At 52.5% G+C, this 12,552-nt stretch overlaps 1 protein-coding gene across 1 annotated transcript in view; it reads left to right on the top strand.

Annotated features, from left to right (window-relative positions):
* Adra1d (adrenoceptor alpha 1D) overlaps positions 1–11,846 on the top strand; it is a 16,291-nt gene extending 4,445 nt beyond the window's left edge. Inside the window, exon 2 of the mRNA XM_075962237.1 lies at positions 10,629–11,846. Coding sequence (XP_075818352.1) covers positions 10,629–11,224 — 596 coding nt within the window. The 3' untranslated portion in view covers positions 11,225–11,846. The remainder of the gene's footprint in view (positions 1–10,628) is intronic.
* Positions 11,847–12,552: the final 706 nt, after the last annotated feature.

Below are 12,552 nucleotides of genomic sequence, written 5' to 3'. Positions count from 1 at the left end.
TGTTGGTGGGGTATGCAGGCTTGGCAGACCTGGAATGGGGATTTAGCGAGTAAACAGGCCAATGAATGAAGCCCATGCAGGAAATGGAAAAATAAACCATTTGTTCATAGACTATACAGCAAGGAAAAACAACAAGTGAATTTTATGGCCTTCCTACTGGGTGGAGTAAGCCAGATTGGAAGCATAAAGTGTGTTTTACCATTCAAAACTCGGCAAAAAATCTAGCCGATGATAAAAATTAAAATAGTGGTTGCCTTTGTGTGAGAGAGAGTGGGGACAATGAGTACCAACTGGAAGCAAGTGCTAGAACCTTTTGTGACGCTGGAAATGTTCCATCTCCTGCTTGCGAAGAGATGCGAGTATTGTCACCGTGTTATACACTTAAGGCATACACACTTACATTAGTGTGTGCAAACCCAAAAACCTGGTCCATGTCTGTAAGCAGAGCAGGTGCTCAGGGAACTTGTGCAGGCTGGGGGAGTGAAGAAACCCGTACCTCTCCATTATTTGGCATGCCAGGGTCTGAGTGGCCCAGACCAGCCCTGTGTTTAACTTAACCTCGCTTTATTTATCGGAGTATTATGGCATTTGATAATAAAATCTTCAGTGTGCACACAATAGTGTTAACTTATAGGGACAATGTTGCACAGCTGGTCCCTCTCACTTGATCATCCATTCTCTGGCATGGTTTCCAGGCATCTGTGCTTTTGTGTGGTATCTTACAGGGTTTGTGCTTGGCCACAGATCGCCTTCAGAACCTTTGACAAGCCTTCAGGATCCGAGTGTGCTCTTGCTCTCCGGTCTTACTGGGAATTTCAGGTCCAGCTTGTACTCCCCGGCCCCAGGCCTGGCATTTGCTGTTTCTCTAATGACAATTAGGGTACCTCAATGTGAGCTCTCAGCGGCTGACACTGCTGTCTTATCTGCCATCCAGTTCTGGTTCAGGTTCAGGACGGAGCTAAGAAACACAATACTTTTAGAAAACCCAAAACAAACACACATATGATGCCTTAGTGTTAGGGTCACAAGCTGTCGTCTCCATTTTCACCCCTACTCACTGGTGTGGCTCCATTGTCCCGAGACTGGTCTATGATGGCACCTCACACCTCCAGACTAGACTGACATTCCCTCTTCTCTGTCTTTTTAGGGCCATGTTGAGCCCCTGTGCCCACCTGCATCTCTCCACATCATCCTCAGAGGATCTCTGTCCTGAATCCATCTGCTCTGTCCTCCTTGGCTCCCATTATGTTGAGCTCAGCCTCAGTAAGGCTCTCACCTCCCTGTCTCTTCTTTTGCCTCCCATTCCTGAGAGGCAGCCAGTCCCATGACTAAGCACTTCATTTGCTCCGAGCCCTTTTAACTCCCTCCCATCCAGAATCGGGCCCACCATTCTCCCATGTGATACACTGGTGTGCTGATAAACACATTCTCCTTGGCTCTGGGATGGGATTGGTTTGTAGCATCTGCCCATTCCTGTGGTGTAAAGGGTCTCAACGTGGTCAGTGTTCAGGTCATGAAAAACACAACCATCCAGTTTGCAAAGTTCCTGAGAATGGAACAGCTCTCAACAGCCAGTACAAATCATTTAGCCGAGCATGCCAAAGAGGTACCAAACTCTACACAGTCGGTGCTCTGCCCAGGGACAGCCTCGGGGTGTCTTGGGGAGCTCTTGTAGGTTCCATTAGCTCTAATTCTCCTAAGTTCTTTCCTTCCTAACAGGTCTGCTTCTACCTACTTCTTCCTCCTTCCAGCTTTCTGTATCATCTGTCTGCCCTCCTGATGCACAGCACATAGCCCTATCTAGAGCTGTCTTAAGATGCTCCCCGCTAGCATGATGGCCTCCTTTGCCCTCCTCCCTCCCATACCATCTCACTGGTGTCTTTCCTCACTTATGGCTACTTGTGAGACATCCTTGCCACTTCTTAAAGACTATATCTGAGACTGGTCCTCCTCTTCCAGCCAGCAATGCCTCTGCCCACTCTTGCCATACCAGCCCCTCTTCCCCTTGGCACTGTCACCAATAGCAACCCAATAGTCACCCTCCAGGGTGCTTTCAAGCCTCTCCTGTCCTGTCAGCTTCTCTCCTGGACTCTCACCATCCCTCAGGTCTTACCCTGCACACCGCTATGGTGGTGGTACCCTCAGCCTCCTTGGGGGGGGAAGCTTCTTCCCCTCTGAGCCCCATTTAATTTTATCTCCACCTTCCAGACCCTCATACCATATTAATTTCCTTTCTTAGCTTAACAAATGACCATTGATTTAATGGTTTCAAACAATGAATTATCTTCTGGGGAGGAAGGTCCTAAGTCCCTCAAATCAAGGTCCTAGCAAGGCTGTCCTTTCTAGAGGATCTAAGGGAAAGATATTCCCTGACATCCTGCAGCCCCCGAGGCAGCCCTGGGCCCTCCTCTGTGCAGAAGTGTCCACCATCCCATCACCATCTGACTCGTACTCTCTGCTGGGACCCTTGTGAGGCTATCTTGTGCCAATCTGACTTAACTGTATCCACCATGGAAGGTCTGGACAACCTCATTCCATTGGCTGAACTCCCACCAGCTCCTCTTCCTGAGCTTGCCTGTCCACACTCCCCTGAGCCTGCTACTTACCCTCTTCCCACGTGGAGAGTGGCATCTCCGTACTCTGGCGCCCACAGCCAGAGCATCAGGCCTCCTCCACACCCCAACCAGTCATTCAGCCCATTGAGCATCTCTCTCTTCACTCAGTTTCGTTTTCCCATTCCCTCTACCCTGCCAAGCAAATCAGCTCCCCCGCCTTCCTGGCAGGAGCTGACCTCTCCCAGCAGGGCCACGACATCAGTGCTATCAGCTGGTGTGTTGTACGTGAGAGAAAATTAACACAGGGAGGCTAAGTAACGTCGTCAAAGTTCCCTGCTCACTTGGTGTAAGGACTAACATTGGAACCCAGGCACTCGGTCCCCCCCCCCCCCCCCCGCATCCTTGTTATCGCTTGCCTGTATGAGAGACTGGGCTGAGCCAGGGTAAGATATCAGTCTGTGGCCACGTTTTCAGTCTTAAATACCACCCAGACCCTCGGCCCCTGCACAAATCCCCCAGCCTCTCTGCCAGATGTCCTTCTGTGCTGACTGCTTGCCATGAAGAAGACCTCAGCACGGTCACAGGACATGGCTTCTTCCTGAGTGGCCTGGGCTCTGAGAGACAAAAGCTAAAAGCCCATGGTCCCTGAGTTAAGTGGAAGATTTGCCTTCCTCACTTTGCAGTGATGATGCAGAACAGATGTTGGCCCTGTGATTGGGTGGTGTACAAGACGCTCAGTGCTGGGACTCCCTCCCATGGTGCCCACTGCCAGGGGGACCTTCTGTTCTGGGCAGAGGCTTCTACCCTGCACAGACCCAGGAGCACAGTCAATGTAGTCCACAGGGGGTCCTGCTTGGAGTAAGTCCAGCGTGACTAAGCGCAGGAGTCCCTGGACAGCCGTGCAACCCCAGTCACCCAACTTGTCTGAGGTCACAGATCGGAGCAGGGGAGATCAGGAAGGAAGTAATACAGGGGGAGTGGGGGGAAGACTGGGAAAGTGAAGAACTAGAAAAGCAGATGAAAAGAGTTGGTAGTAGATGGGGGGACCCACTGCAGGCCTAGAGGAGGCCAGGGGGTGTGAGCCTGGAGTTTATGTCCATAGGGAACTCAGAGAGCTGCCCTACCATCCCAGGTCCCTCAGCCTGTAATGAAGGCCAAGGTTCTCTGCCAACTCCAGGCAGCCCAACGGTCCTGAGGCAGGCAATGCTGGGGCCCAGAAGAACATCTGACCCATTCCTGATCTACCTCAAGCGAGGAGACTCTGCCAGTGACCCTCCACCATAGGAAACTGGCAGTGCCCTCAATGTGCCCTTCCATGTCCTCTTAATGTATATGGGGTCCAGATCTTACCCAGGTCACCTCTTCCTCACAGCCTGCCATGATTACCCCCAATTCAAAGTCGCCTTGTTTCCTTCTCCCCTCACTCAGCCTCCTCTGCAGCCATCTGCCCAAACCCAGGGGCTTCTTGCTGCTTCTGGACCTTTGCTCATGCTCCTGCCTCTACCCAGAATTTACTTCCCCAAAATGAACATCTAGCTCACACACACACACACACACACACACACACACACACACACAGAGGAGAGAAAGAGTTCTCCTTACAAGTCCTCATTTCAAGTTCTTTATCAGAGAGGTTTTCTGGCTCTGCAGGGGAGAGAGGTCCAGAGTCCCTTGGGAGGGAGCTGCCGTGAGCACTGGTGTAATAGCCTCTAAGTGCCCAGCTGGAGAGCTGGGAGATAGGGGTTATCTGGGGCTTGCATTCCTTCTGTCCGGACCCTGAGGTGAGAGGAGGCATGAGCATCAGAAGATGGCGGGTCTTTAACTCCTAGTAGCTCTCAGCCAGAGAAATAGCATGCATGTTCTTGACAGAGGTCACTAGTGGAGGAAGGGCAAAAAGCAGAGAGAGGGGGACACAGTCTGATACTGCATGGCCAGCTACAACTTATGCTCGGGGCTGGCTGTGAATTCTGACAAGCTGCCAAGGACATGCTCCTTTCTGGGGATGCCAGGAGAGGCTCTTAATCACAAAGCCTGCCTCTCGGCCTCGGAGCTGCCTGGCCTCTCAGGGCTTGGCCTATTTGTTCGTGTCCCTCTCTTGACTTCCCCCAAATCCCAGCAGCTCCTCCTCAGCCTACCCTTCTGCTCCTTGGGAAATAGCACTGCCCTGGGATAAACCAGGTTGCAAAGAGCCCCTGCCTCCTTTGCCACAGTATGCGCCCAGCTGATGCAGTCAACAACATTTACCTGCTGACCAGACAGGCCCTTTTCTGATCAGCAGTGCCTGCACTGAAGGACGCTAAGCTAGACCTCTTGTACCACATGGGTGTTAGTCGTGTTGCAGTCTCTGTGACGAATCTGAGGTAGCTAAGTGAAAAGGAGAAAGCTTTCTTTTGGGTCACTGCTGGGAAGGCTGCAGTCTGATTGGTTGGCCCATTGTTTGGGGCATGTGGTGAGGCAGCATGTCATGGAAGCAGTGAGTGGCTGGGAAACAGAAGAGGAGCCACACTCCCAGTGACCTGAAATCCTCTAGCCAGCCCCTCTTTATACGTCACCACCTCCCAGGAGCTGTGTGGACTGGGGAATCACACCTTCAACACACGGGCCTTCCGGGGAGCTAACAACCCTCCTGTAAGCCCTTCGGGAAGGCAAGTGGGTACAGCCAAGCCAGATGGATGGAAATTGAGCAGGGTGAGAGGTGAGAAGCTAGAGAGAGGCAGGAGGACCTGCTTGGGGCTAAATGTAAAATCAGAGGCAGACAAAGGTCATTCTATGTCTCCCTGTGATGTAGAAGTCTTAGCATATTCTTAATTCTGTGGGATGCCACTGGGAAGGGATAGAGGAAAAAAGAGAAACCATTTTTAAGAAAAAGCATCCCTGCCGCTGTGTTCAGACTGGAGAGGGGACAGGTGGACAGGTGGAGATGTCAGGGATGCTGCAGTCATCTCGGCAAAATCGGACGAAAGAGATACCAGACTCCAGGAGCCAGGCGGAGGGCCCACCTGGTGGAGGAGGAGCTAGGCATAGACAGAGGAGTGAGACAGACTCCTTCAGTAGGGCCAAGCAAAGTAGGCAGAAGTCCTGTCCTGGAGTCGCCTGCCCAGGGTGGATGGAGGACAGAGAAGAATAGTGACTCCAGCAGGATGGGAGAAGGTGGTCAGGGCTGGAAGGTGGTCAGCACAGTAGATCTAAGTGAGACATAAGCAGACTGGACGCATCCAGTTAGGTGGAGGGTCTGGGCAGCCTTACTATAGAGGAGATGGGAGAAAACACTGGGGGAAAGCTGCGGTCCAGGGTAGGTGATAAGCAGCCAGGAAGATGGTGGCTGCGGCAGAGTAGGAGACAGGGGAGGTATGTGGAATTGTTCACATGTTACATCCCAGCCCCCACCCCGTTACCTTGAGGAAACAGAAGTTGCTGGAGGGGTTTGAGCAGGGAACAAACATGATCAGCTTAACTTTTTTTTTTAATCATTTGAAGGGCGGAACTGCTCAGCAGGTAAAGGACTCGCCATGCAAGCTCAGGGGCCGATTTGGTTCCCCTGTGTAAAGGGCTAGACACACAGGGGTGTGAGCATGACATCCCAGAGCTGGGCGGGAAGGAGGACCTTAGGACAGAGCTGGGGGAAAGAAAGAGCTTGTGCTGTGGGAACTCCTTCTGCTCCTTCAGCCAATAGTCTTACAGACCCAAGTGGGCTGGTATCTTAAAGGCTATTGGCTGTAGGAGAGGAAGGAGTTCCCACAGCAGGAACCTAGGACACAACCAAGGTCAGAGACCTACAAGTATTCAGGATGTGATTCTGTGGCTCCTGGGTCAGGTTCCGGCTGGGTGAGGAATGCGGACGGGATGGTGGTGAAGGAAATGGCTGTGATGCTGGCAACATGAGTGCCTACTAAGCAGAGAAGGAGGCAGACGCCAGGGACAACCCAAGGCGCTGGCAAGTGGTCACCCTATAGCTAAGGAAAAAGAGAGGGAGGCTGTGGGGCTGCCTTGAGCTGTGTGCAGCACCTGTAAGTAAAGAATAGAACAGCTCTGGAGTGTGCTTGCCAAGGACCGCCCTCCCGTCCCTGCTGCTGTGTGGAGATACCCCTTTGGCAGGTCCTGCCCTTAGACAAGGGTGGTAGGCTGGGCTACAGCAGTCACAAGGAAACAGAGACAGACAGTTGAGGACGGGTATAGTGCGGGGTGCAATAGAGAAGAATCTACAGGCATCGGTACCCACCGCACTTCAAAGTGAGTATGATACATAGTGAGGGGAGGGCTTTGTAAGTCACTCTGCTGGTCAGAAGCGGGTGGAAGGTCTCGCACAGGACGTTGTCACTGCCCAGTGTGTAGGGAAAGCATCCAGGACAGCCATGTCTAACAGCCCAAAAGCAAGAGTGCGGATCCCATCACAAGCAGAGCACAGCCAGGGGGTAGAGTGACCACATAGCTCATACAAGGACATACATTAGACAGAGAAAGTTAGAGCAGGGCTGTGGCACTGGGGACCTAGGGAAAGGTAGAGGCTACAGCACACAGGGAGGTAGAGGGCAACACACAGTAGCCTCCTTGTTAAGAGAAAGAAAAAATAAAGAACTTCTAAAGTTTTCCCAGCTGGACTTTGTGTCTACAAGACATAGAGGACGATGTTCAGGATGGGAGAGTAAGCCCACTGGAGCCAAGGAGGAGGGTACCCTAGTGCTGAGAGTAGCCCTGGCTCCAAGACTCCCACAGACCCTTTGAGTCTTTCATAGTTTTAGTGTGTACTGCATTACTATAGCAAAACAACTGAGGTTAATGATCTTATAAAGAAATGAAGCGTATTTGCATCGCAGTTCTGTTAGCTGGGAAACCCAAACAACATCAGCATCAGTATATGGGAAGATCACATGGAAGCATCACATCATGGAAGAGAAGCAGGAAGGGGAATGACTAGGTACAAGAGGAGCAGGTGTCTGAGGTGGTCTTGCCGTATACCTCGCTGTCGTGAGAGCTAGTCCAGCCTCACAAGACCTGGCCCACTCCTACAAGACAGCACTAATCCATCCGTGAGAGTGGAGCCACCACAACCCACCTGCCTCCCACGAGGCCCCACCTGTTACACATTGCCCCATCTCAATATGCACTGAGGATCAAGTTTCCAGGGCACCTGTGACAGAGCTGATGCTCTGAGGGATAAGAAGACAAAGCAGTTGGTGGGCCCAACAGCTGTCTCGGGCAGACTAGAGGAGGGTGGCAATGGCAAAGAAGGATTTGTCCACTGACGCCTCTGCAGCATCGTCCCTGATGAGTGTCCATTTTCAGGGGTCTTTAGACAGCTCTCCATCCCACACATAATGTGCAACAGGGAAGGGCGTGCCTACACCCCTTCAGACCCCAGAGATCTTTGCAAGGTGTATGAGCTGCAGAGAAAGTATGGAGAGGAGGGCTATTGCAACAAGAGGGAGAAGTGGAGGTGGCGGCTGGAGCACCATTCCAGTAGGGAGAGGCGTGGTCCTCACTGGCCTCTGTGGTCCTCACCTAGGACCATAATAGGAAAAATCTCCCAAGACCTGCTGCCCCTGAAATCTGCAACCTGCAGCACAGGTGCCTGAATTTTCTAAGCACACAGTGGTCAGAGAGTAAGAACCGGTTGTGGTGGAGGATGAGGGACCACCCATCTCCCTAGGACTTTCAGTTTACCCACTCCTGAGTGCCTGCCTGCATCTATTCCCCAGGGACTTCCATAGCTCATCCACCGTTGTAGTCCATCCGTAAAGTAGCCAGAAAAGTGGGGAAAATAAATAGCTGGAGAAAGCAGCTGGAGACTGATGGGAATGAGTGGTAGGTACCCATATGCCTCCCCATTAGTGGAGAAACCCCAAGAACCCCTTTGGAGTTAAGCCTCCGTTCCCCACATTAGCAACTGACTTACTAGCATCCCCTCCCCCTGTGTTAGTACCTATCCAAGGTGTTTGCTCCCAGGCTAAAGACTTGCACTTGAACCCTGTCCCAGAGCTTGCCTCTGGAGGAACTCAAAGTCAGACCTCCAGGGAGGCAGAGGGCAACTGCCAGGGCTGGAAGGCTGCCTTTGAATCCTAGCCCCTTCGTGTGTGAGGAGTTCCCGTTCCAAAAAGACTCTGGAGAAGTCGGTTGTGCATAAATTAAAGCCCCAGTGTTTGCAGTACAGACTGGGGCAGTACTAAAACATGTCATGTTGTCCACACATCTGAATAAAAGCCAGGCTGGCAACAACCGCTGGAAAGCATAGCCCACTGATGTATCATCCACGGCTAAATAGAGAAGACTGTAGTCTGAGTCAGAATGTTATTGCCAGCCTGACTTTGCAGCCGTTGAGGGATCCTGTTCTTGAGGGCCATCTTCCTGCAGGGTAAGGTCCTTCTGGCATTTTCTAGGGACTGCCTGACCCCTCTCCCAGGGGAAATCAACCTTACTAAGCCTCAGTACCCACAAACCCACAGTATTCAGTTACTGTTTCTGACCGCTCTCTAGATATAGTTGGTAGGTTCCACTCTCCAGGCTGTGGGACCCGCTCTGAAAAGTCCGAGGAAAATACTGGAGGAATGAGCAGATACCAGGGGTGGGTGGGTGGGTGGGTGGGAGGGCTGGCCGGCTGATTTGCTTGCAGACCTAGGGATCGAACTCAGTGTTGCCTGAGTTCTCTAGCCTTACCTATATTCCCAGCCCAACACGTTTAAGTTAAAATTCTGCTAAGCACTGAGCCCTGAAATCTATGAATCAGCATGAGATCCCATCCAGGGGAGCATTATTGTCTCCAGTTCACAGAAAAAGAAAGGGAGACCTTCAGTGGCTGGTCAAGGAAGCTGCTGAGGACCGCATGAGCAAGATGTGAGAGGCTGGGCTGTGTGATGGGTGCTGCCCTCCCTCCTTCCACTGTCTCTCAGCATCAGAAACTGTTTCTCCATGTGGTTAGTAGACGACCTGCAAGGCCGTTAGCGAGGGGGGCAGAGTGCCTCTACCCCTGGGGAGGGGACACGCTATCCTTATTTGGAGGAATCAAAGGCAGAGAAGAAAAAAAAAACAGTAATTTGTCAAGGAACGCCACTCCTAACCTTCTGTGTCTGGAATGAAGCACCTGGCCCCAGCTGCTGCTGAAGAGGCTGGGGAGACAGTAGCCTCTGGACTGCACTTTAGGCTCGGTCCCCTTTCCCTGAGGATCCTAGGGGACACGGGGTCTTAGCACCCATCCTACCTTCCTGGTGTTCTGTTCCCTCACCCAAACCACGCGAGAAACATTTCCTCACCACTTGCCCCGCAACAGCCCCACAACCATGGGGAGTGCACACTTGAAGCTTTATTCTGAGCGCGCGCTCTCTCGCTCTCTCTCTCTCTCTCTCTCTCTCTCTCTCTCTCAAAAATACCCATGGCTCCCGACTACCCACAGAGTGAAAGCTGAGCCTTCATCCAAGGCCCTCCATTTTGGAGCCCCGGTGAGGGGTCCTGAGTTCATTCTGCAGCCGCTGACCCCATGCTTGTCCCATCTTGGTTGAGTCTGTGATGGTTAGGGGTGGCCTCCCTGAGCCTGCACTCAGCCCTGTGCTTCAATCACACTGTCACCCAGAGCGAGCACCACAGTATCCAGCACTGGGCAAACTTCGCTCGCCCCTTAATTCTGGGCTTCTTTCTCTTTGTGCTTAGGCAGTAGGGAACACAGACAGAGTGCCATAAAACACCAATGGCAAATGAACTCATTTTGTATTAAAAAAAAAAAGTCAAAATATTTTTACATAAAACTTGTAGCCGAATTATGCTTCCACATCAGCGCCTTAAAGAACAAGAGAGTGCCCTTTGTGGAGACGGGGAGAGGGGGGGAGGTGTGTGAACAAGGAGATCTCCACATAGATCCCAGTAACGCGTGGTTTGGTCTCACTCTGGTCAGGATTTGTTGCCTGTGCTCAAAACAGCTATCAGGTCGGACTCAGAAGACAGGAAGATGATTCTTTCTTCGCCCCCCTTTTCACAGAGAAAGACCCCCTTGAGAGCTCCTGCCGGTGACTCAGCTTCAGTAGTAGGCAGCTGTCCACCTCCCAGCTACCGACATCCGTTAACTACCCGGGTCTCTGTCCCCTGCAGGTTCTCTGTTCCCGCAGCTGAAACCATCAGAGGGCGTCTTCAAGGTCATCTTCTGGCTGGGCTACTTCAACAGCTGTGTGAACCCGCTCATCTACCCCTGCTCCAGTCGCGAGTTCAAGCGCGCCTTCCTCCGCCTCTTGCGCTGCCAGTGTCGCCGTCGCCGCCGCCGCCTCTGGCGCGTCTACGGCCACCACTGGCGAGCCTCGACAGGCGAACAGCGTCCCGACTATGTCCCCAGCCCGAGAGTCGCGCCCCCGGGAGCTCCCCTGGCCCTCACTGCACACCCAGGCCCTGGCTCCGCAGACACGTCCGAGGCGCAGGCTCCGGTCTCCGGGCGTCGAAAGCCAGCCTCCGCCCTCCGGGAGTGGAAGCTTCTCGGGCCGCTGCAGAGACCCACGACCCAGCTGCGCGCGAAGGTGTCCAGCCTGTCCCACAAGATCCGCTCTGGAGGCACACGGCGCGCGGAGGTTCCGTGCGCCCTGCGCTCGGAGGTGGAGGCAGTGTCTCTAAGCGTTCCCCAAGATGGGGCAGAGGCTGTCATCTGCCCTGCCTATGAGCCAGTCGACTACAGCAATCTCCGGGAAACTGACATTTAAGAACCGAGACCCAGGCTGGGAGATGTGCTGGAGCCAGGGGTGAGGTGCGTTGAGGGATGCTGCCTTTGGATCCAGGACCTGGGACCGGATCACTTCGTAGGTGGTGGGTTATGGCGCCCCCTGCTGGACATAGGTGCCCAGAGCGCTACTGGAAGTGAGACTGCGGGATTCACTCTTCTCATCCAGATTGAAAAACTGCTTAGTCAGCTGCTCCTGAAGTCTAGGCAGAAGACTTTATTTAGGTGTGGCCACTCGCCTTGGGGAGGAAGAGGTACAGATTCGTACTCTGCTGCTCCCAGGAAGAAGATCAGTGGACACCGATCTGCCACCCGGAGGAAGTCAGTGGACCTACCGTGGGACCTGCCATACTGCGAGCTTTGGTGGCATATTGGATGCCCGCCGTACAAATCTGTTGTTTGTCGCCCTAGGCCCAGGGCCTCCTCCCCACGTTCCTAACCTGTATGCACCCTTCACCTGGCTGAGCCCTCACTATTTCCCCCAGGGGCCTTACTGTTTACACTCTGTACATAATTCATTGTGCCTGTCTGTGCCAATCACTTCTCACTGGGATTCCAGGCTGCCGACAGGGGAGAGCCAGCCTTATTTATCATTTTGAAACCTATTTATTGGTAAGAGTACTTATATTTTGTTCAGACTGTGCAAACTGTCCATCTTTGGCCTGTGAGTCATATAGAGCCTCCCTCTTCTGAAACCCTTAGACAAATGCAGAATAGTCTACGCTCACCTTGCTAGTTTTATCATAGCTGCCTTTCGGATAGTTGCTGCCCTTTGGGGTTTTGGGGGAGGGTAGAGGTCAGAAACATATTTTGGGAGTTGGTTCTTTCCTTCATCCTCCGGGGTCACTATCCTTTGGTCATTGTCCTTTGGATCTTTTAGCAAGGCTAAAGGACTTTGGAGCTTTGTTGGCTTTTAAAAGTCACAGAAGCACAAACTTTCTCCTTATCAGCCTCTGTGATACTCCAAGGGCCTCTGGAAACATACTGGCTACCAGTGCAACTGGTAAGAGAATGAACGAAAGGATGTACACCCAAGCAGACAGGTCTGTGGATGTGGAGAAAGCCCACACCTAGGAGTCATACTCCTTAGCTCTGAATAAGGCATACATCCCACGATCATAAGCAATTCAGTCTCTCAAAAGAAAATATCAACCACATTTATCCAGCCAGCGTGGGTGTGATAACTGTGACCAATGGGCCCTTAGAGGACAGCTATCTAAACAAAGCCCCAAACTGGAAGAGCCGGTTACTGCCTCCAACACGTACAGGAAGGTGGCTGTCCTCTGCTAAGGGGGCAGTCTGCCTGAAGCA

This window comes from Microtus pennsylvanicus, chromosome 2 (genome assembly GCF_037038515.1).
Source record: "Microtus pennsylvanicus isolate mMicPen1 chromosome 2, mMicPen1.hap1, whole genome shotgun sequence".
Taxonomy (NCBI): domain Eukaryota; kingdom Metazoa; phylum Chordata; class Mammalia; order Rodentia; family Cricetidae; genus Microtus; species Microtus pennsylvanicus.
Note: the sequence above shows the minus strand (reverse complement) of the source record. Positions and strands in the feature narration are given on the sequence as shown.